The 23,042-nt window shown below is 38.9% G+C and overlaps 2 protein-coding genes across 3 annotated transcripts; one reads left to right on the top strand and one right to left on the bottom strand.

The window, feature by feature from the left end:
- Positions 1–1,285: 1,285 nt before the first annotated feature.
- Positions 1,286–6,029, bottom strand: galk2 (galactokinase 2). Its single transcript, XM_041795502.1, has 10 exons — positions 5,712–6,029; positions 5,538–5,626; positions 5,104–5,227; positions 4,921–5,011; positions 4,665–4,811; positions 4,401–4,499; positions 4,010–4,162; positions 3,617–3,827; positions 3,106–3,307; positions 1,286–1,780 (listed from the first exon to the last, which is right to left on the bottom strand). The coding sequence occupies exons 1-10, from the start codon at positions 5,759–5,761 to the stop codon at positions 1,573–1,575; spliced, it is 1,374 nt and encodes a 457-aa protein (XP_041651436.1). The 5' UTR covers positions 5,762–6,029; the 3' UTR covers positions 1,286–1,572.
- Positions 6,030–6,561: 532 nt separating this feature from the next.
- On the top strand, positions 6,562–22,683 carry cep152 (centrosomal protein 152). 2 transcript variants are annotated; one of them, XM_041795501.1, is made up of 28 exons: positions 6,563–6,935; positions 7,069–7,182; positions 8,861–8,967; positions 10,180–10,240; positions 10,336–10,599; positions 10,844–11,003; positions 12,423–12,563; positions 13,014–13,153; positions 13,455–13,655; positions 13,796–13,943; positions 14,044–14,135; positions 14,245–14,408; positions 14,507–14,708; positions 14,883–14,987; positions 15,082–15,212; positions 15,318–15,446; positions 15,529–15,667; positions 16,804–16,932; positions 17,007–17,267; positions 17,517–17,636; positions 17,723–18,376; positions 18,496–18,571; positions 18,661–18,828; positions 18,934–19,018; positions 20,553–20,635; positions 20,859–21,015; positions 21,103–21,203; positions 21,287–22,683. In XM_041795501.1, the coding sequence occupies exons 2-28, from the start codon at positions 7,096–7,098 to the stop codon at positions 22,075–22,077; spliced, it is 4,896 nt and encodes a 1,631-aa protein (XP_041651435.1). In that variant the 5' UTR covers positions 6,563–6,935; positions 7,069–7,095; the 3' UTR covers positions 22,078–22,683. The 2 variants fall into 2 exon arrangements, with proteins under 2 accessions (XP_041651434.1, XP_041651435.1); XM_041795500.1 differs by having other exon boundaries at positions 6,562–6,935; positions 20,859–21,203.
- Positions 22,684–23,042: the final 359 nt, after the last annotated feature.

Genomic DNA, 23,042 nt, shown 5'->3' with positions numbered 1-23,042 from the left:
TGCAAATGATGGAAGAGGTCTTCATGGCACTATGTGCATCTTCACTCAATGTCACTCACAGTTCCTGAGTTTAGACTACCTGGAGTGGCATAAATGTTCATGATTGAAGAATGAGATAGAAATCAGGAAAAATTACAGTGGAGGAAGAATAGGCAGCTTTACAAACAATACTTAAACACTTTTTTTGTTGGAAATAATTTTTAAGTTTAAGTTTCCAAAGGTCAGTTAAACTTTAAAAAAGTAAAGTTAACCCAACATAAATGTACGAGTCATGATGACTCAAAAATGTATTTCCACTACATAAAAACCAACATAATCAGTTCAAACAAAAATTTGAGTAGTTTCAACTTGTTCGGTTTACAGTGATGTTAAATATTCAGAATAAAACACAGTGGGTTTAATAAAAGGCACTTTAGCACTGCTTTGATTAAGTTTCCACTCTGAATGAAGGAATCACTAAGAAAACAACCACATTCTTAACAGGGCTTAACAGGGCCACACATGGATTAAAAAAAAAGCAGCCGGGAGTCTTAGACCGATTTAATTCTTGGTTTAGTCATAGCCATGTCAAAGTACTATTTACTTACCTTGTTTAAGCATCATTTATACTCATTTATTTTTAAGTCTTACAGAGGTGAAATTATTTCCTGATCTCTGGAAAGTTTGTGCCATAAAAACTGCAGCACTTCCATCATCTCTCACAGACAGAAGGCTAATCTTGCTCTTTTTATGTCGTGCTGTTACCATCTTCTCATTAGATGCTCAATCCAACATGTCCAGTTTGTAGGGAAAGGGGTGCCTCTTCCCAAAATAACTGCCGATGAACTTGTTGGCTCTGTGCGCTGGTGTGGTGGAAGGCCAACAACACAATAAGGGGAGAATCAAAGGTGTGCCTTCTGACTTGCTTATAAAAGCGGACACAGACCCAAATTCCAACATGTTTACGCAGCACTGCCAATTAAGCTGAAAAAACAGCACCAATGAGTGTCCTCCACCCCTGACCACCTAACCTGAAAAATGATCCTGCCCACAAGTTTAAGCCAAACATGTCATCTTTAAGTTATCATGTCCCCAATACATACACTCCTTTAACATAACCCTGACATGCTGTATGGTAGACCTCTGAGTGATGCTATGCTAACCATGAGAGCTTTGAATTCACATGGAAAGCCTAAAAATATTTAGCTCTGACCATTCATCATTTTCCTAACCTCTTTTACTTAATTGTTGCTGTTGTGTAATATTTTTTAAAAGGATGGATGGAATTTATAAAGCATCACAAATAAAAATTGTATTTTTTTATTGGTTGATTTATTCATGAGATCAACTGTTACACTGTGATCTAGATGTACAAAATCATCAATACAAAAGCCCAGCCTTCATGATTTAAAACTCTATTAAAAGGATTCCCTTCATAAGAAATTACACACTGTTCATCATTTTTGGCCCTTATGTAGTTTTTTTTTATAATGAAGTTTAATCTGTAAAGAGAAAAATGTAAACACAAAGTTTATTTCATACTTCATCCCTTCTGCCTCAAGTGTTTATTTAACGGTGGCTACATGGACACTTTCACTCCTCAAGGAAAATAGCAGCTCCTCCACCTGGCTTTGACACAAACAGACTGTGTTTCTCCATGGCTGCTCTGCGTGGATCAGGGAGGTAGTAGGCCTCTCTCACTGCCTGCAGGAACGTCTCCACCTTCTCACAGGGAACCATAGAGACGGCACAGCCACCCCATCCTGCTCCTGTCAGCCGGGAGCCGACTGCCCCTGACTTCCTGTAACCAAGAGAGACAGGTACTGAGGGCAGCGCTGAAGTGCAAACAATGCAGTTCCTTGAGTGCCCATTGACAAACATGTTTGGTTTTGATAGCTCATTTCTTTATTGCTTGATTGCTTCTTACTTGATGACAACTTTAACCGTTTTTCAGCATTTTCCCCACCCATTTTGCCTTTTGTAACCCATTTTGTGCAGCTGCTATCCAATGTTTGCCACTTTAACCTATTTGTGTCACTCTGTAACCCCTTTTTTCAGCTATATTCAGCCACTTGTATCTCAGTTTTGCAAATTTTCTGCCTCTTTTTGCAATTAATAAATATATTATCCCTAAAAATTATTTCAGTTCCTTCTGCTTTATTCTCTGGCATCCTGATATTTTTGTGCACATTGTGCTTAGCTGAAGTTTGACAATGTGCAGTTCAATGTGCCCATCCACATTGTTAACATTACCAAAAAAAATGGACTATGAATTTGCTGAACTCCTAAGGCCCCCTATTTGGCTGGGTTGTAGAAAGCTCTTTATCACCCTTATGAATGGCCCTGGCCCAGTGAGTGTTCCCTTCTACCTGAAACGTATTAGAAAGAATTAAGCTGAGCTGTTTTCTTCTCCTCTCAAGAAAAAACCTAACAAAGCTTTTGACTTTTTACAGATCTGAATCATGATGGGTTTGATTCGTCAAACATCATTCCCCTCAACTGTGTGGAAATCACATCAAAATCCCTTGAAAACACTGAAAAAAGCAAAAGTAAAGCTGTAGTATTAAGTTCAATCTTCCGTGGACTCATCAGATGAACAGAGCGACACTAGGAAAAAGAGAAAAGATAGTCTTTAAACTGTAAACTTTAAACACCACCTCTGGCTTCACCAGGACGTACGTAAAATTCATCTTTGTTCCCAGAGGTATAAAGCATTTTAGGCAAAGATAGATGATTTTTGAAGGGCTTTGAGATCGCCATGAAAGTTAAATGGTATTCAGTCACAGAACTTCAAGAAATCTAACTGAAAATCAATAGAAAGTCTTACTTTATACAAACCTTTCTGTAGAAATAGTTGTACAGACCTTTTGTCATTAAACATTGATGCTAGTCTAAGTGTCTTGGTGCTCCTTGTTGTGTTTTTAAATGTTTTTTTTTGTTCTCGATTTATATTTGTAGCCTTCTGAAATTTGTTTATAAATGGTTCATAATTATTTAAAAGAAAAAAGTAAAGAAAACAACTTTTAATTGGTAGTCTTTACATCTGAATTTTCTCATTTTATCCTGTTGTTTCCAGAAATTCAATCTGCCACAGAAGAGATCAAGGGGACATCTTGTTTTACTTACAGACATATCTCTACCAGCTGATCCAACTCAGGGCAGCTGCACTCGTACAGGTCTCTGCAGCTTGTATGGCTCTGGTTCATCAGTTCTCCCAGCAGCTGCACAGATTCAGCAGGTTCAGAGTCGCAAACACTTTTAAACTGCAGCACCCGTGCTGCCTCACTGTACACATGTTTGGCTCTTTGGTGCAGCTTGAAATGTGTCACTGAGGGAAAAAAATTAAGTGAAATTTTGGCTGTTTTAATTTGACAAGCAATCTAAAAAACTTAACGATATCAGATGTTCAAAGACGAGCAAAGAGAAGCGTAAGTCCTCATTTCACAACTTTTCATGCTTAAAATTTTACCACCTTTAAAGGAATCATAACCTACTAACAAATAAGATACTAAAATTGTTATAGAGCGACCATTTGATATACAAAATGAAACACTGAGTGACATATTTTCCCACAGAGAAGAAATATTTCCTCAAATTTCCCTCCCTAGGAAATGTGATGCTATGTAATGTTGCTCACCATGCTGGGTGTTTGGGCTCAGCAGCTCGGTGGAAAACTGCTCAGAGGTGACATCCAGCACCTTGCAGATCTCCTCTCGGTTATACGGCTCAGGATGCAACACAGCATCAACCAGAGCTAGCATCTCCTCCAAAGAGGCCTTCAGCTCCGTCTGCACTTGGGCCAGCTTCAGGAGCCCACTCGAGTTCAGACCCCGTGCCTTGGCAAGCATCTGAGGACACAGATGGAAGACAGATTTCAATCAAGATGATGCAGTATTTACTTTTCTTTTCAACCATATCATAATCAATGCAGTTTAAAAAAGACAAAATGCTTTGACTTTTTAATTTGATTGGTTGAATTTAAGACAGGTATTAGATGATCAAGAATAAATCTGTCATCAGGACTGGGTACCTTTGTAGCTATCCGACACTCCACCACACGGATGTTGAAGTGAGAGGAAGCAGCTTTGTTCATCTCCACGCAGCAGTTAGAGATCACAAACACAGCTCCATCTGGGAGTTTGACATCAGTGGCTCGCAGGGGCTGAAATTCAATCAGCTTTGCCTGACAGACAATTAAAAAACAATTGAACACTGATTTACACATAGAATTACCAATAGCTCCAAAAACTACACTTAAAAAACAATTCAGAGACACAAATTCAAAAGCATGGCCTTTACAAGCACGGTTAAAAGTGAACTACTGGCATTTGCTAAGTCAGATAAATGCTGTGGAAGCAAACATCAGCCTATTAACACATAAAGCCTGTTTCACTTGATGTGCGGCAAGAAACCAAACCTACAGTTCCTTCTTCTGCCAGGAATGAGATGGACTGATCCATGCCTCCACCCTCTGTGCCAATGTAGTGCTCACATTTGGCACAAAGTTCTGCTAGGGCCACCTAGTGGATTAAAGTGAGAAAAGGACTAAAAAGCACGTAACATAGCTCAGTGTTCATATTTGCATTCTGTTTGATGGCTAAGATTTTTTCGCTTCTTCAAGCTGTCATATACAGAAACATATGTAATTGTTTGAAGTCAAAAGGTTCCTTAACAATGCACATTACCTTAGAAAGGGTTTTTTCATTTGCCTCCATTGTTACAAGCCCGGAACAGCAGACTAAGGCACTAGAACTGGAGAGGCCTGAGCTGGGGGGAATGGTTCCATCTACGACACATGAAATCCCCTTCAAGTGAGCTATCTCAAACTTTTCCTGTAAATACAAAGAAGTAAAGTTTAGCTTTGTATGCATCACTTTGCTCAGGCGTTACATGTTATATACCACCATTTTTAATGCAAGCACTTAAAAGCAGTTATCTTACCTGGATACCTTTGACTCCACAGAGAAAATAATAATGCCACTTTGGATTTTCTCTGTCTATGGCAATTTCGGAGCACGATACGGTGAAATCCCTTTAATGTAAGAAACAAAATAACAACAGAAGATAATACAGAGCAAGTTTTAGGCTCCTAATTAAATTGCATGGTGGGTTTTTGGGTCTTACTTGTATTGAGGATTAGTGTTGGCTAGTGTGATAGTTCCTGAAGTGTTCACAGATACAGCTGCAAGGATGTTCTGTTCAATGGCCATTGGAAGAACAGAATAACCACAGTAATCAATATGCTCTCCTGTAAGGTGACATACAGATGGGTGGATAGATATGTTACAAAAAATCCAACTACAGATAAGACTTAATGAGTCGATGGATCTGGTCTAACTCCTTTACTGCACAAATTAAGATTCTACACATAGTGTTATTACTGGCCTTTCACATATTAATCAAAGGAAATAAAAATATATGCACAAAAGGAAATCTTTGCAACTGTGAGGAGCCAAAAAATGTTGTACCGTGACTTCTTGAAGATAGTATATTTCTTTTTTCAAATAAAGCAATGTCAGCATTATAGCAGACTTCAGGATAAACCTGGTACAAATTACCTATCAGGTTTACCCGTCCAGGTGCACATGCATAGAAGAGTGGAGATTCTCCATACTTTTTCTCAAAAGTATTTTTCAAGTTTTTAAATCTGAAAAGAAAAAAACATAAGAAAATCACATACCACAGTTGCTCTATCAACTCTCTATCTCGTAGTTAGCTCATTTGCCTCTCACCTCTCATTGGCAGTAATTCCAATCTTTAATTTCGGTGGGTTTGAGGCCATTTCTTCTTTATAAAATGCCAATAAAAACAGCTGCAAACTCTATAAACTGCTATGAATGTAGTCCTTGTTGGCAGACGGGAGAACTCAACGATTTTTCATATCCTATCAGCTGACTGTCACAAGGAGGATCCCGGATGTCAAAACCGCTGAACTCGAGTCAGCTCTCCGACATGAGTTCAGAACTCTTGTTGAGATGTTAAACATGTATTTGTAGCAAATGAACTGACTCTGGAACTGCAAGAGACCACAACGCCAAGAAAACAAGGAAGTGTCTGCAGGAAAGGAGGCGTGGTTCAGTGACGGACGTATGCGGAAGAAGTGCGGAGCGATTACGTCAAGGCGGTCCCTTTCATTTGAATTAATAATATGATAATAAAAGCTATTCCCTTATTTGAGCGTTAGGATTCCTTCTTTACAACTTGAAGGCATTAAACCAACAGATAAAAAGCGCCCCTTTAAACATACAATCTCTAGTATTTCAGGAATTAGTATAGTTTTATTCACCAAGGCATTTCGACGTTGTCGTCCAACGTTTCGTTTCCATGGGAACAATGCTACTACACTTCCCACAATTCCAGGGAGGCATCGTAGTTCCGAGGTTGATACAATTACTTGATTAAAAAGGCTGCTAACTTGCATTATTTCAGTACAGCTGACATATAAGTATTTAGCGCGTCTGTTTGCAAGACTATTGCCGTAATGGTGACATTAGACTCAAAAATTTTCAGCCTGTTTTTGTTATGTCGATTGTCATGCCGCAGTGGTTTGGCGCTGCCTGTGCGCGCGAGTTTTCAAAGTGGGCGAGTCCGCAACTCTTAAAGAGGACGTTCAACCAGCTAAACAAAGCTAGCGTTAGCTTCTCTTTCCTCTCAAAGTTTAGTGTCAGGGCAATTTATCCTAAAATTCACATTTAACAATTTAAATAGGCAACGGACATACAACGATAGTCGATAGTTGTTAGCGTAGTTGCATTCAAAGCATGACGAGGGACTTTTTAACTTTTGTAATTGTGACCGTTGTAGCCAAGGCAAGCTGTAATGGTGGGGTTGTTTCTAGTTAGCTAGCACCGCTTCGTTGTATTGTGAATAGTTATGGTTAACAGATTTATAACATCGCTTAAATAAAGGAATAAACAGCTCACCAAGAGAGTCGTCCAGTCTATCGATGCGAGCGGGTAGGTTTATTGGTTATGACCTGGTTTGTACAAGTGTGGGAAAAAAACTTGTAGATAACTGTGTATCTAGCAGATTCACTTCAACCATAACACCAACATAAGGCGCTATAAATCTTGTCTTTTTCCTCTACAGTGCACGCTACATCAACAGGCTGTGGTCATGTCTATTGATTTTGACAGCGCTGCTCTTCAAACCCAGCATGATGAAGAGGAATATGACCAGGAGGACTATGCGAGAGAGCAAGAGGTAAATGAAGCACAACTGATACTATAAAGCTACCGCATATTGTGTCAGTAACCTTTCCTAATTGTTGGTTGTATCATGCGAGTTTGTAGCAGCTGGCGGCTTCCTTAGCTTTGGTGATGTCTTATACTGTTTAATCAGCATTTAAGGTAAAGAAAGATACCTAGAGTCTGCAACCTATGAACAGAAATCTGAAATACATAGTGTGTCAAGATTTTCATGGCTCTATTTCAGTGGTTAAACAGTCACATCACAATGGGTTGATATCTGACCTAAACTGTCATGTTGACATAGTTAAAATAAGTATTTTTTACTTCCCCATTAACTCCTGCCTCATCTTGTATGTTCTTCCCAAATGGTGTTGTTTAAGGAAGCAGTAGAGGTTTGCATTGTTTAAGTTTCACAGTCACTTTCAACTTCATAGTCATGATGTGCTATTACTCACACCTACAATCTGTTACGCCATGAATCTGAGCTATTATTGGCTCAAGGTAAAAGCCTCCTTCCAGGTGTGTCGCACTGAAACTGTGCTTCCCCTGTTTTCTCTCTATTTAGGTTGCCTTCTTCCTCTGTTGCTCCACTTGCTCTGATTAGAGCCGGCATTTAGGAACTGTCAACAGATTTGCCTTTCCTTGGGATTTAACACTTCAGGGAACTGGATTTTGGAGGAATATTAATTCTGAGGATTTTTTAGATTTTTTTTCTATCATTGTTTTTTAGCCTTTGTATTATTACATTTGAGCTGGTGAAGTGGAAAATGTTTGCAGCCAGTGATAGGAATGTTTCTGCTCCAGTTAACCTCTCTATATGTTTTGTCTAAACAATGGGAGTTCATTGGGAGCAAACACAGCAATACTGCAGGGGAGCCAACAACATGCCAGGCACGTTTTGGATGTTTCACAGTGAAGGTCTTCTCTACAGACAGATTAGTATTAGGAGTTGTCATGTGGCTTCACAGCAGAAGAAATGCCTCTTAAATATTTGTTGAATGTGTAAGCGGGATAATATGGGTCCTTCGGTTGTGGACACTGTGGAGGATTTGAAGAGTATTCAGCAGTCCTTGTGGGAAGTAAGTCCAGCTGGCTATGCTCGTTCTCTCACACATGGCTGGTTGTAAAAACAAGCTTAGTCAATCTGTTACTGATGCAAAGGAGGATTTGTCTTGTTTTTGTGACATTTAGGACTAATACATATCTTTACAAAAGATGAGGTTGCTGCTTGTTAATGTTTTATTTCTCAGTTTTTCTTTAATTATGAATTTTCTTGACCGAATGATTGATAAGCTTATTTCACACAAACAGAGCTTTAGTTCAATCAGGGCAGCAGTAAAGTATTACTTTCATGACTGTTCAAACTAAAAATCAGAGGAAGAGGAAGATACAAAGTGCCTAATCCAATGAAAGTTTGGTGACTTTGCTAAATTTTTCAAATAATATTATGTTTAATACATATTTGAATTGCATATAGAGGAACACAGATATTATGAGCACTGAACAGTTAGCCACTTTTGTGAGAAAAAAAAATAATGGTTTAGTTTGGTTTCAATAGTTTACAGATGTTCCCTGTTCTTATTCATTCTCTGAGACAGTCAGTGACTGGTTTCCTGATAAATCTGTGTTTCTTTACAACTCGGTTGCGGGGCAACCTTGGTGACTCATTTCCATGTGCTGTTTTTCTGCAGTTGCAGAAACTACTCACAGACCTGCCTGATGACATGCTGGAGGACAGCAGAGACTCCTCCCCAGAACTGGAGTACTCTGCCTGCAGCAATAAAAACACAGGCAACAGGTTATACACATGTTAATGCAGACACATTTGAAAGCTCAGATGGAGATACCTCAAGGTTTGGTTTATACAAGCCAAACGCTTCTGAATTCTCAGTTTTTGAGAAGCTGATTGTGTATATGTATATTATGATTTTGTATTAACCTGACAGGAAAATCCAGTCTAGTCACAGCTAATACTCTGATTTTAATTGATTTTATATCATTTAATTTTAAGATGTACATCAGTTAACTGTGATATGATCTTTTTTTCTCACAAGAAAAGGTGTAAGTTGTTGACGAAAGCTAGCTTTGCCAACAACTTACATCTTTTCTTTTTCTATTTCTTTTTATCATTATATATATATATATATATATATATATATATATATATATATATATATATATATATATATATATATACTTTTTTTTACATTTTTATACTGATTTGTATCCCTTGTATGGCATTACTGATTGATTACTTTAGTCAGTGCTTATATGTTATGCTTTGGCATGATAAAATTTATGCTAATACATTTTATTGAATTATTATTGATTTTAAAATCCTGATAGATATTCCAATTATTTTGCTCAATTCATATATGTTAATGGAGAGGAATGTACTACAGTTCACCATCCCCACTACCCAACATGACTTCAGAAATAAATACAAAGTAGACATATCACCTTTCTAATTATATGAACAAAAACTGAAAATGTAGAAGCTTTGTAAAAATAAAATTTATGCTAACACTGTTGTGCTAGATCTCATTAATAATAATAATAATAATATAATATAAAAACATTATTTATATAGCACTTTTAAAAACATGGGTTTACAAAGTGCTTTGTCATGTGCAGAAGCAGACAGAAGAACAAAGCAACAAACCCAAACAAAAGACTAGAAGACAGAACATGACATGCAAACAACATCAGCAGAATCCAAACACTTAAAGAATCTAACCAAAAATATGGTCGAGATAATAATTCAACAACATGAAAACGCATCAAAACCTAGACATCATGTGATGCCATGCAAACTAAGACATCACAGACATCAATTAGAGTGCAGACATCAAACCATACTACACTAAGACATCATGGACCTCATCAGGATGCAGACAAGACACAGACATCAAGTACCATAAAAACATTATAATTACATAGGTAAGGTGTTATGTTGCAGCTCATTGGTGTATTGTGTAATGTAATTATGCTTTCTGAACTGTTCTCTCAGCCCTCAGTCCACGTGGACCCAGCAATGGTCAGTCCATCCAAGGCCAATCTCACATCAACAGGTCTGTGTCTCTTCTGTACCTCGAAAAGACAAAAAAGAATGAAATGGTGCTTCAATTTCTTAAACTTGGAATCTGACTGTGTTAAACACTCTTAGGATGAGTATGCTTATGAGGACGGTGCTGTTCAGATCAATGGACATCTTAGTCACACTCAAGGTCAGCCTCTGCCTCACATGTGGAATCAGCAGTCCCAGGATCATTCCTTCACCCAAGGAGATTATACGTACACCAGCATCGGCACAGAAAAAGAGACAAGTGACTTCTCCACAGACATTAACAACCATGCAGTGTATTATGAAGGGGGAAGACACAGTGATAACCAAAACTATGGGGAACAAAATGCAAGAAACCATTTTCAGGTGTGTGGAGTGAAGTATTAATTCTACTTGTCATCACTGATCACCATAATATTAACATTTTATTTGAGCAACTATTGCTCTTGTCATATTTGAGAGAAAATGTTTAATTCTTCTATTTTATTTTATCTATGTCTTACTAGCTTAAAACATGTTTTCTTCAGTATAAAACTGACTTTGTGTATTCCTGATATTTTGGGATTATTTAATGTCAAACACAATTAATTTATTTTGATATGCTCTTCAGAATTTAAGGTCAGCAGCAGGGGACAGAGTTGTAGACCAGTACAAGGCCAGCTACAATCCCCACCATCCACCTCATCAACCAAAGATGTTTAACTCCCAGCCTCCTCACCAACAAGGCCAACTTGATCACCTGCAAAGAGAATTCCTTGACACAACAAAGCGTGAGTCCTGGGATGCACTCACACTAGGCTTTCCATACCATGCCAAGGCATATTTGACCCCCAAAGCCCAGTTTGTTTGACTAGTGTATAGACTCTGTACTGAGCTCAAGCTTGGGATAGTTGGAAGGGACAGGCTATAGGAGGCTACTGCTTCTCATGCACATGCATAGGTAGGGGTAGGCAACATGGACATTACATATTATAGACCAAAAGGACACAAAATAAACTACATTTTCTCAGTTTTTCTCCATTTTGTTGTTGACTTTGGTCTTGATTTGGCTACTGACTTTTTAGTGAATATTCATATGTCAGTTACTGAACTATGCCAACTTAAAAGGGATTGGAGATGACTTAGAAATATGTCACAATGGCTAAACAAATGTGGTCAGTTGAATGATCTGAATTGCTGTTATTGAAGTGCTAGCCTAGGACATTATCATAATGCAAATAATTAAGGCTATTTTGATTCAGTAAGAACCCTGAAAGGATATACCACACTTAGTAGAAAGCATATCAGTTAACTCTCCTGTAAAAAAAATATTCTTACATTATTTCAGTTACATATCTGTTTATTGAGGATATGTACAGTGCTTAACAAATTTATTAGACCACCTGTGATATTTGTCTCAGAGACCATCCAGCATCATGAAGTGCTTTAATGCAGACTCTTTCATTTTCAGTGACCTCTCCACGTTTGACCATTTTGAACAGGAACGAGGAATTTCAAACTGAATTCACCTTTTTATACCCAAATTTGAGCCGGCTCAATGGGCTTCTCTGAGAAGTCAGAAATTAATCAAGCGTAACATTCAACCACTAAAACTAATTTTTCTGTTCAGGATTGCAAGTCATTAACTATAATTTGACATATTGATTAAGAAATAATAATGTGCTTTTCTATGTTTTCATTTCTTTTTGTAAATCAGTAAATTTGAAAATTCATGGATAACAATAATAATGATATTTTAGCATTAAAAATATCATTTGGGTTAAAGAGCTTCTACATATTGGTGTATTAACCATTGCAGAAACATAAAAATGATTATGGTTATTACCAATGCTGTTATTTTAGGGCAGCTGTGGCATAAACCTTACTTTGGGTGATGGTCTAAAAAATTTGTTAAGCACTGTATGTACTGAGAATGCTGGAGAAGTGTGATTTTAATTGCAAATGGTAAAAGCTGTAATAGACTTAAAGCTTGACCTTTCTTACTTTTATTTTTCTGATGTTAAGACAGGGGGCACCTTTTTACCATTTCGGGAGTACCACTAGATTCCCAAAGTGTTTTAATGGCACATCTCCTCTCTAAAATGTCATTGATGAAAATGAATAGTCTGTCCATTTTTTTCATCAAGCCTGAAGTGTTTGGTGGTATTTTGTGTTTTTTTTAATATTTGTATATTTTTGCTGTATTTCAGAAACTGCTGATAAAGAGCAGCTCGCTCAGCTGCAGATTTTAAACAAAGCTCAGCAGAGGCAAATTGAAGATTTGGAGCAGAAACTGGAGGATTCAAGGCGTAACATGAGATACCTCGAGCATCAGTTTGCAATTACCAAAGGTATGTTTCAGGCAGGTTTGGCATTTTTTGCATGTGTAAACTAATCCAAATATAGTGACTTTATGAATTTTTGAGGAGTTACGCTTTAGTATGTTCTGATTTATTGACCTTATTAGTTTGATTCACTCGTTTTATACTGACTGTTTCAAAGACAAAAATATTTTCACCAATAAACTTTTAGAAACCAAAGGATTAATTGTCTATCAGTCTATAGCACTGATTCAAACTGATGGAAGGATGTAAGAAGGATAAGACTTTGCATAGATACATGGTGTGTATTCACTGTATATGCAGGACATTGTACACATACACACACAATGAGGGTACTGTATTTGCCCTCTTGTGGCCTTTAGAAGAGTTGCAATATCTAACAGAACTCGGGCTCCTGCATTGGCCTCTTGAGTCCTTGTTTCCTTGCTGAATGCCTTGCTTACCTTTTGTCATTAATAGATGAAAAGGATGGCCTTGGAGTAAGTCTAAAAGAATCGAGTGGATTGCTTGAGGAGGCCAAGGTAAGGGAGGCTCAAATGCAAAACAAGCTGAAGGCACTGGAGCAGCAAGTACATGTCCTTAATGAGAGAGACCAGGAGGTAAGTTATATATAGAAACATACACTTTATAATTTTTTAAGGCAAAATTAGAGGCAGGAATTTTTTATCTCTTTCAGTGAGAAATTAAATCATATTAATCATATAATCTTTGTAAAATCAGTGAGTAAGAGATTAAATGGTAAATCCTGCTCATGTCTTACTTTCCTGGTATGCATCGCTCTCACCAACTGACCCAAATTTGTCAGTCTTACCCAGTCTGCAAAGATACTAATGTAATTTAAATCAATTCTTTTGTTAATATAAATAATTCTTAGTGTAAATAATGCTCTTTTTTGTGTAGAACATGAAGAAACAGAGAGTGGCAGATTCTGAAGTGGACAGCATGAAGCAGCAGATGTTGGAGCTTTGTCGTTCTGATACTCTGTCCAGAGTGCGGGAGCAACACGACAGAGACCTAGCTGTCTTAAAAGAGCAGCATGAATCTGCATTGTTAACACTGCAACAGAAGTTAGACTCCACCAGTCAGGCTCTGAATAAACAGGTCTGTAGTTTTACTGCCACAAGGTGCTGCAATTAAAAATGTAATTAACGTTAGCAAGAAGCTACCTACTGCAAGCTCTTGTTGTGGACAGCGTTTCCAGCAGCCATCAGTAACTCATGTGTTGATGTTTGTGTCTCCAGATTGATGTTAGTCAGAGGTTTCGGGAGCAGGTGAAGCAGCTGGAGCGCCAAAGAGAAGAAGAGCAACTGGAGAGAGCCCGTGTTGTCAACGCTCTCACTCAGCGTTTGGAGGAGAGTCAGAAACAGTGTGCCCAGCTGCTGCAAAACAGTGAGTGACAAGTTAATATTGCAGGAAGTGTATCTTTTTTCCTCAGAAATCAGAAAAAACAAATATGCAACTTAATCTGTTCATCTTTTATTTCCTAAAGGTTCAGTGCAGGAATTAACCCAGATTCAAATAAAACTACAACAGGCTCAATCAGCGAAGGCACTCAGTGAAAACATGAACAAAGTCTTACAGGTTTGCTCTCATTTTTCTTCCCTCTAATACTATTACATCCATCATTACTCAAAAAAAATTATGTTAAACATATTATATTATTCTTTCCATCTTTTTTTGTATCCCAAAGGAGGATCTGTCTGATTTGAAGGAGCAGATCACGCTTTATGAATCAGCTGTGAAACATGGAGTTATTGCATTAGACCTTAGCAATGACTGGGACAACCAGCTGTCTGAGTCCTGTGTGGATTTAGGGTTAAAAAAAACAAAGAGGAAAAATGGCACCCTTCACAGGTAAACCAGCACAATTATGGAATCTTTCTCTACTGTTTGTTCCCATAAAGACCCTCATATACCTATATTTTAAAACTTCCTTTCTGTACTGTTGTCAGCACTGCCCTGGCTCACCTGTGTGACTCAAAGCTTCCCAAAGATGAAGCTTTGCGGCTGCTGAGAGCGGAGATGCAGCGCTGCCTGGCGAGTTTGAAGGGGAAGCGACAGAAGATCAGTCAACTGCAGGAGGAGCTCCAGCTCAGTCAGAGTCAAGTGAGCGAGCTGCAGACCCAGTTAGATGAAGCAAAGCTTTGCTCTTCAGTGAGTACATTAATCTACAGCAGCAACACACAGGCTTCAAATTTGACACCATGATAAGAACAGAACAACTACAAATAAAATATGTTTATGACTCAGTTTGGATTACACTACTCTCCAATTTTAAGGGCTCTGATGCTCTAATAGTCACATAAAAAACCTGCTTTGTGTTCATAGATCAAGGAGACTGGCCAGATAAAACATCTAGATCTAAGCGGGGAGTCCCAGAAAGAGTTCATGAAACTACAGGAGGACAAACAACACTTGCAGGAACAAGTAGAGGTGAGTCATAGTTTATCATAAGATAAACTATGTTGCTTGTTTTAGGGGGTAGGCAAAGATTAAATGAAGGACTGGTCTTTTGTCTGAACTCTAGGTGTTGGAAAATAAGAATAAGGAGCTGAAACAGAGTGAGGAGAAGGTGAGGTCTGCCAATGCTGAGCTTTGCACCAAGATGAGAGAGATGATCCAAGAACTGGACCAGGAGAAGCAGGAGGCAGCTGAGAGGTAAAGCACAAAGGAGGGCGATGTGGGTTTATTTACTTGTTTTTTATGTCTAATACTATAGAATGTGCTCAAATTTATGCGTACTGTATATGTGTCTTTGTAAAGGTCTGAACGGATTAATCAGCAGTACAGGGATGACGTGGTAAACGGAATCAGAACAGATCTCATGCTGGAACATGGCGCTCAGATTGAACGCCTAACGGCACAGCACCAGGAGCAGATTGAACAGCTACGGTAAGCTGTCCTGACCTTTGAGAATAAATAGTTATCAGGCAATATTTGATACTTATTTACAAGACTCTTTACTTTTTGACAGGACCCAGCTGTCTGAGACTAACGATAAGATGCTGGCTGTGCAGGAGTGTTACATATCTGTGTGCAAAGAGAAAGACATGCTTGAAGAAAACATACACAACTGGGAGGAGAAGGTGGAGACTTTGAAAAGAGAGAAAGAGGTATTCAAGACATCAGTAATGAATTTTTACAGTAGTATCCTAATAATGAATCACTTCCTCAGTTCTTTTTCCCATATACATGTTATAACTCAAATAATATCATCAAGTAGTCAGACAAGCCTTAACTCCCTTTTTTTCTTTAAATGAATTTGTTTTTAGCTTTTTATGCCTTTTATTCATAAAGGAGGACGGTGGATAGAGTGGGAAACAGGGATGAGAGAGTGGGTAAGAGACATAAAAAGATAAATTAGGCACAGGCCAGTCTTGAACCGAGGCTGTCCATGTACATGGAGTGTGCTTTAAACCACTGGGCCATCTTCAGCCCTGGACACCCTTTTTATTAGAGTACAACTGCTTTTAATACTAAAAATTTAAGCATTTAATTCCCCCCTGGCCAAGGGTATCAATTTTACAAACACAAATAGAAACTCCTAAAACTGATGGATTTGCCAGATTCTATGTCATTCATCGGCTGGATTTATTTTTCACAGCTTCAAGCTAAACTGATTGTACTCAGAAAATGAATCAACCAATCAGCACCATTAAGAAGAAACAGGCAATACAAGCAGGTTTAGTTGCACCTGTAAACAGTGGCAACCGGTTAAGAGATCAGCTTGGATGCAGTTATAACAACATTTTTACCAGAACTGAGCATGTCTTCATTCAAACAAAAGACCAAAGAATCGCACTTGGTTTTCTTGGTGGAAAAGAAGTTGTTGCTCTTCTCCCAACTGGCTTTGGGATGAGTTTTCTTCACCAACTGGCTCCCCTGTTAGTTGAAAAAGATATGGGCTGCCTGTTGACCTTTTGTAGTTTACTCCCTGTGCTGGAGTATGCCTACTATATCATATGTTTTGTTTCTCAGATTGGCTGGTAATGAATGACATAAACAGAACGTTCATCCAGTCATCCTCAAAGATCTCTCTCTTAAATGCCACAAAACTATGAAACAGTCTATTTGGCATGTCAGGGAAGGAAATCCTGAGAATGATGACATTATTATTTATTTATTTATTTTTTTGCCATGAACATGCAACATTTTGTTCTGTTTTGATTCTTATCAGCAAGTTTTTGCTGACTGTAGAAAAAGCTGTGTACTTGTGAATTGATTGATTTATGATTAATGTTGTTTCTAGCAAAAGCTGCGAGAAGAGACTGATTCAGCTGTAGTGAAACTGAGGGCAGAGCTAGAAGCTCAGCATCAGGCCTCATTAAACCAGCTTAAGGATGTGTGGTCACAAGAGAGAAAGAAAGAACTGCAAAAGGTATGATTTTCCAATAGACAAAGCTCAGATTCCTATGTTATTTACCCATTAATGTCTGCACTGCTTCTGTGCAGGTGGAGGAAACCTGGGCCCAGAGGCTGGAGGAGACTGGAAGAGAGAGGGACAGAGATAGTGCTGAGACGGCCTGTCAGACAGATCATTATGAGGACAGCAATGAGACAATTACTGTTTCTGAAATGGACTTGAGGCTCAGTGCCCAGAAACAACAGTTGAAACTGGAGGCTGACAAAGTGAAATTCAAAGCTGTGGAGGAAGCCAGAAAAAAAGTTCAGAGAGAGCTGCACGAGAAACACCTGGAGGACATGGCCAGACAGGTCAGTGGGTTGACCTGGCTTCTTCTGTGCCACTTCGCCAAAGTGCTGCTGTCCTTTTTTTAATTGGCACAAACAGGAGTCTGTTTAATCCTTTGTGTCCTGCTAAGGGGTTTTTCTGACATCTTTTAGAGTAAAACGTGTTTGTTATTTCTTCTTCATTATTTTGTTTTTCATTCCTCAAACATTTTGCAGGCTTTACCTTAAGTAGAGCTTAGAAAATTAGAAGCTGACATAAATGATTTTGTTCAGGTCGAAGGTGCAGTAACCAGAGCCTACAATCGCTGGATTGAGGATTTGACTTCACTGCCAGAATACCAAGCTGCACTCCAGACAGAAAGAGAGAAATGGGAACAACACAAAGAACAACAGGTATGACAAGGTTTTAACTCTTATTACCACTGCTGTCTTAGCATTTCTTTTGTAATTATATGTTGCCCTCAATTTTGATGTCACAGGTATCCCTGGCCCTGAAGGAGGCAGAGGAGCAATGTCATAAGAAATACAGGAAGGAGTTAGAGGAACAGAGCTCTGGGACTCAGAGGATGGAAGAGCTCCAAGAGGAGGTGGCAGCCCTTCAGAGCCAGCTGGAGCAAATGAACAGAGAGCAAACTGCCCTACTGAAGGCTGAGCTGGCTGGAGCTAGAGCAGTCTGGAACCGAGACAAACAGCAGGAGGTCTCTGTCATCAAGGCCTGCACTGAGCAGGTGTACCAAAACAAGCTGCAAGAGCAGCGCAAAAAGCTGGAGTTTTCTTTGCAGCATGCCAGGGAGGAGGCTGACCTTCAGAGGAAAGAGCTGCTGCTGCAGATGGAGGCCAAGCTACAGCAAACTTTACAGGCCAGAGAGGAGGAATGGAGATGTCAGACTGCAGAGAGAGAGCAGGCTCAGAGACAAAAGACAAGAGAGGAATTTGTAGCAGAGCTTCAGACTTGTCTGACAGAGATTGAGGACAAACTTCACAGGGATCCCAAAACAGATCAGCAGGTGATTGATGGCACCAGGAGAAGCACTGGGGCGTCATCAGATGACACAATTGTACAGATCATCCAAACATTCTGTAAAGGAACAGTCCACAAAGCAGTATCTCAAGCCAAAAAGGAGTGGAAGAAAGTAAGGTGTTTTAAATTGATCTCAAGTCGGAAAGTGAAATTAATGTTTTGATTTGTCAGTCATTCAGAAAATCAATGTCTGAGTTTCAATTTTTATTTGTTTCATTTATGCCCCCACAGATAAGTGAGGAGAGACTGAGTAATGTGATAAAGGAAACACAGCAACAACATGAAAAAGAAATCAACAAAATTCAAAGTATGTGATGCACTCTTTAATCTGAACAACATCTGATGTATATAATTCATCATTCATTGCCCCTGATGTTGCTGTATTGTTGCTTTTAGGCTGTTTGTCTCAGAGGAAAGAGCAAGTTTGTTGCAGGAAAGAATGCACTGAAGCTGTAAGTAAAGTGCAGAAGAAGAATCAGGAACTCCAGAGAAATTTGGAGAAAGCCTGTCGACAGTTCCAGCACAGCGTTAGAGAGCACAAGACTGCCATGCAGCATCTGAAAGGTTTTTAAAGCAGCCAAGTATTTCTTTGTAATTTGAGTGGATTTATTAAAATGACACATTTATCTTAGTGCCTGTGATAATGGTGTATAATGCTGTTCGTTATAGATGAACATGAAAGCAGCTTACAAAAGGCGAAGGAGGAACATCTGAAGCTGCTGGAGGAAGTGAAGAGAGCTAAAGAATCAGCAGGGTTTGTGTAGTTTCATCATTTTTAACCTTTGGTTCAAAGGCCAGTTACTGTTGTGTTAATCTGGGGTAACCTTACAAGTTTGTCAAACATTAATCAGACATGTATTTATTCTCCTTTCGTTCTTTCAAGTGACCCAAATTTTCTTCGGCTTCCTGAATATGGAAAACATTTTAAGTTATAAACTTAATATAAAACATATTGAACAACTAAACCATCAAATATTTTATTTTTGATTTGCTAGTTTATCTTCATCGTTGACATGTTTGTTTTGATGTTTTAGAAACATCCAAATCAATTTTTTTCAAGACATTAAAATCAAATTAGTATTTCAATGGCGTTATATACTCAGTCTTTGGTACACAGCTCCAATAAACAGAGACCACAGTGAAAATATCTGTTATGGAAAATATCGATCTTTTACTCTATAGGTTGTTGGTGTTTCTGTTAACTGTTACAAGCTATAGTTTAAAAAAAACTGGGTTATTTCACCAAATATTAATTTCTGCCTTCTTTCTAGGATAAAACCTAACTACTTCTGCTGCAGTATTAGCGTTTGGAAGTATACTACATCCTTGCTTCTTTTCTTTCTTCTTTTTCCTCCATGTCTGTGTGGTTACTATTTCACTTTGTGCTCACTGAATAGAGCAGACTGGCAGCACCACTTTTTGAAAGCTTTTCTCACACATTTCTAAAACAAACATTTAAAGAAAACAGTGCTATAATCTATGTAAATAAACTGCTTGGAGTGTAGTGTTATTAAAAGACTAATTATTTCAAGAAACATGAGCAGCAGAGCTAGGCAGTATGTCTTGTCATTTCTGCCATTAGTCTGCTCAAAGGCAAGTTTTTCTTAAGTTGTCTAAAGAAAAAATACATAAACTCAAAAATCCAGGGTAAAATATAATTATGCTGCCACGCCTGATAGAACACTTTTTTTTCTCCACTTTTCAACCTCCACACTCAGCAATACAGTATATAGACAAAAGTATTCATCCACCTGACCATTACACCAACAGGGACTGTAATGACATTGTATTCAAATACATGTCCTTAAATAACGAGTCTGCAGCTTTAACAGTTTCCACTCTGTTGGACGCCTTCCCCACTTTGTTGCCACAAAGTTGGAAGCATAGCATTGTCCAAAATGTCTTGGTATTCTGAAACATTAAGATTGTCATTCACTGGATATAAGGGGCCTAAAGCCCTTAAAACGTAAGGTTACACATGTAACCATGGTTCTGTAATTCTTGGATGAATCAGAGGTTGTGCTTCAAGCACTGGATAACACATCGCACATGCACAGGTTGAGTTGCTATACCAACAAAGTGACACCTGCTGATCCGAACAGCCTATATCTTCTGGTGTCATCAGGGAATCAGTTCCTTGGGAATCTTCTCGCAAGATCACAAGGATTTTGAATGACTTAGTGCTCTGGCTGGGATTCAGAGAACCATGGTTACATACGTAACCTTACGTTCTATTTCATCCTTCCTGACTGCCTGAAATACTCTAGTTTATTTGTTTTCGCTTACAGAAGCTCTGAACAGCAACAGAATCTTCAGCAAGGGTTGGAGGAGATGAAGAAGCAATACCTGATGACTGTGGAAAAGATCAGAGGTTGGTTACAAAAATATTTACTCAAGGTTACATCCTCTGGTAGGATAAAGGAAGTTTTCAGTCGAGACAACAGTAGCTTTTAATACTACGCATGGCAGTTTTTACCATTCTTGGTAAAAAGTACTACATGATGCATGTTTGTCTCGACAAAATCTTGTGAAGACATGCTCTTGTATAGATACAAACTGTAAAAGCACAGCTCATATTTGTGTTTTCCTGGCAGGAGACATGCTGAGGTACCTCCAGGAGAGCCGGGAGCGAGCAGCAGAGATGATCCGTACAGAGGTGCAGAGGGAGAGGCAGGACACGGCCAGGAAAATGCGGCGCTATTATCTGACTTGTCTGCAGGAGTTACTGGAGGACGGAGGAAAGACTACAGGGCAAGAGGCTGTAATTGTTCTAAACTTGTTAGCTTTCCTCACCCTTTCTTTTTGTGGTAATTGTATTGATCCTTCTGTCTTCTGTAGAGCTGAAAAGAAAATAATGAACGCTGCAAGCAAGCTGGCAGCCATGGCTAAAGTGCTGGAGACCCCAGTCAAGAGTAAATCTGGAAAGAACTGTTTACAAAGTGAGTCCTTGTCTGCAGACATGATGAACTGTTGTATTTTCTTCATATATCAATGGTGTTTGTATCTGTTTTTGTGTTGGCAGGTTGTTTGACAGCTGCTGACTGCCCTCCAGGTAGACACACAGGTTCCACTAAGACCCCGTCAACACTGCCTGAACTTCCTGACATTAGGCCTGAGGACGCATGCCAGAGGGAAAAGACATCTGCAGATTCAGAGCAGAAACAAACCACTGCAGCAAGAACTAAACCTTTAAGTCACCAGGACATTTCTGCCTCCAGGAAGGGGGAGGCCTCAGGATATCCAGGGCTTAAAATCCAAACTTCTTCTCACTCACACCCCCGTCCTTTTAAACCTTTTCAACAGATCCCCTCCTCATCCCAGGTGGGTTTTGTGGATGCATCTGTGAGGAGTAAGAGCAGGGAGCTGTACCTGCAGGGAGATAACCCCAAAGACTCACAGCAACAGCCACTGGTTATTTCAGAGGCTCCTGTCAGAGACGAGAGATGGGCTGACTGGAGCATGACCAGCAGTGACTCAGAAATAGGCTTTCAGGTTTCTAGACTTTCCAACACGGGATGCAAAGTTGAATCTGTGAAGCTTATTTCTGTTTCTTCTACATCAGCTGGTGACTTGGGAGAGTTTGGTGGTCTCACTCCGGACGTTTCTGAATTGACTGTATATAATGAAATCCCCCAAAGGACCCCTCAGATCCAGAACTTTCCCAATACAAAGCTGAGTTTACACAGAGAGCCTACCCCTGGCTCTGAGAGTGAGAAGAACCAGGGAGTTTGTTCACGGCCTGTTTTCTCTGAGCTGAGGCAGCGGCAGCAGCAGGACAGTGGTTTTGACAGTCCTTTCTACCAACACAAGTGACAAAATGAAGGGCAGGCATGAAGTGAGGTAGGGAAACATGTTCATATCTGTTACAACCTTTTCAGTTATCTCTACACATGGTGCCTTTAATGTTGTGTTTGAAGTTTACATAATGTAGAACCTTTGGTCTGGTAGCTACCTGCAGTGTTTGTGTGAATGTGACTTAGGAAATGATTGACTTTTTTGCTATAAATCCTAAACAGAGAGCTGTTGCAGTGCCTTGGAATCAACAAGTGCCTTTTGTAGGAAAGGTGTTGATGAGTTCATTGTTATTTCACTTCACAAACATCTTCCAGTTTTAGCATAAATGCCTCAGGTTTGTCTTCTCAATTGTGTGTTTTCTTAGGTATAACACTTTCATCACGAGCCAGTGCAAAGAAAAACACTTTGAGATCAAACACAGCTGTGCTGCCAACACTGTAACCTGTTAACACTTAATATGAAATATTGAGGTCCAACCCTGATACCAACCTACTGAAATCTAGACATGGTTCATGTTAATACAGAGCTTATGTCTCTCTGCTGTGCTGTTTCCCTCTCTCTGTGATCAGAGCCATTAAAATTTGTGTGTGTCTGTGCTTTTGTGTTATGAAATATTTTATATTATTTTAAAAGGTAATGCTGTGTATGGTTAATAAATGTTTTTGTACTCTGTTTTAGTACTTTTAATAAATGTTATATAAAAAATGTAAGTGAATAATGTATTTGTCATAAGAGCTGAGCTTGTCTTGCAAATCCTGCATAACTATTTAAATTCAGACACTAGCATTAGCATAGTCTTGTAGCACCAGTGGAATTATATTCACTACCTTAGAGATTAAGCCAAAAAGTCATTTTTAGGAAATGCATGTTTTAAAAGCTAAAATCATATTACTGTTATATTGATTTTCACAAAAGTAACTGCAAACAATACTGGCAGATTTTTTGCATCTTTCTTAAAGCTCCTTTGAGGAAAAAAAAGGTGC

Source organism: Cheilinus undulatus, linkage group 9 (genome assembly GCF_018320785.1).
Source record: "Cheilinus undulatus linkage group 9, ASM1832078v1, whole genome shotgun sequence".
Lineage (NCBI taxonomy): Eukaryota > Metazoa > Chordata > Actinopteri > Labriformes > Labridae > Cheilinus > Cheilinus undulatus.
The sequence above is the reverse complement of the archived record's forward strand: the minus strand, read 5'-3'. Positions and strand labels throughout refer to the sequence as shown.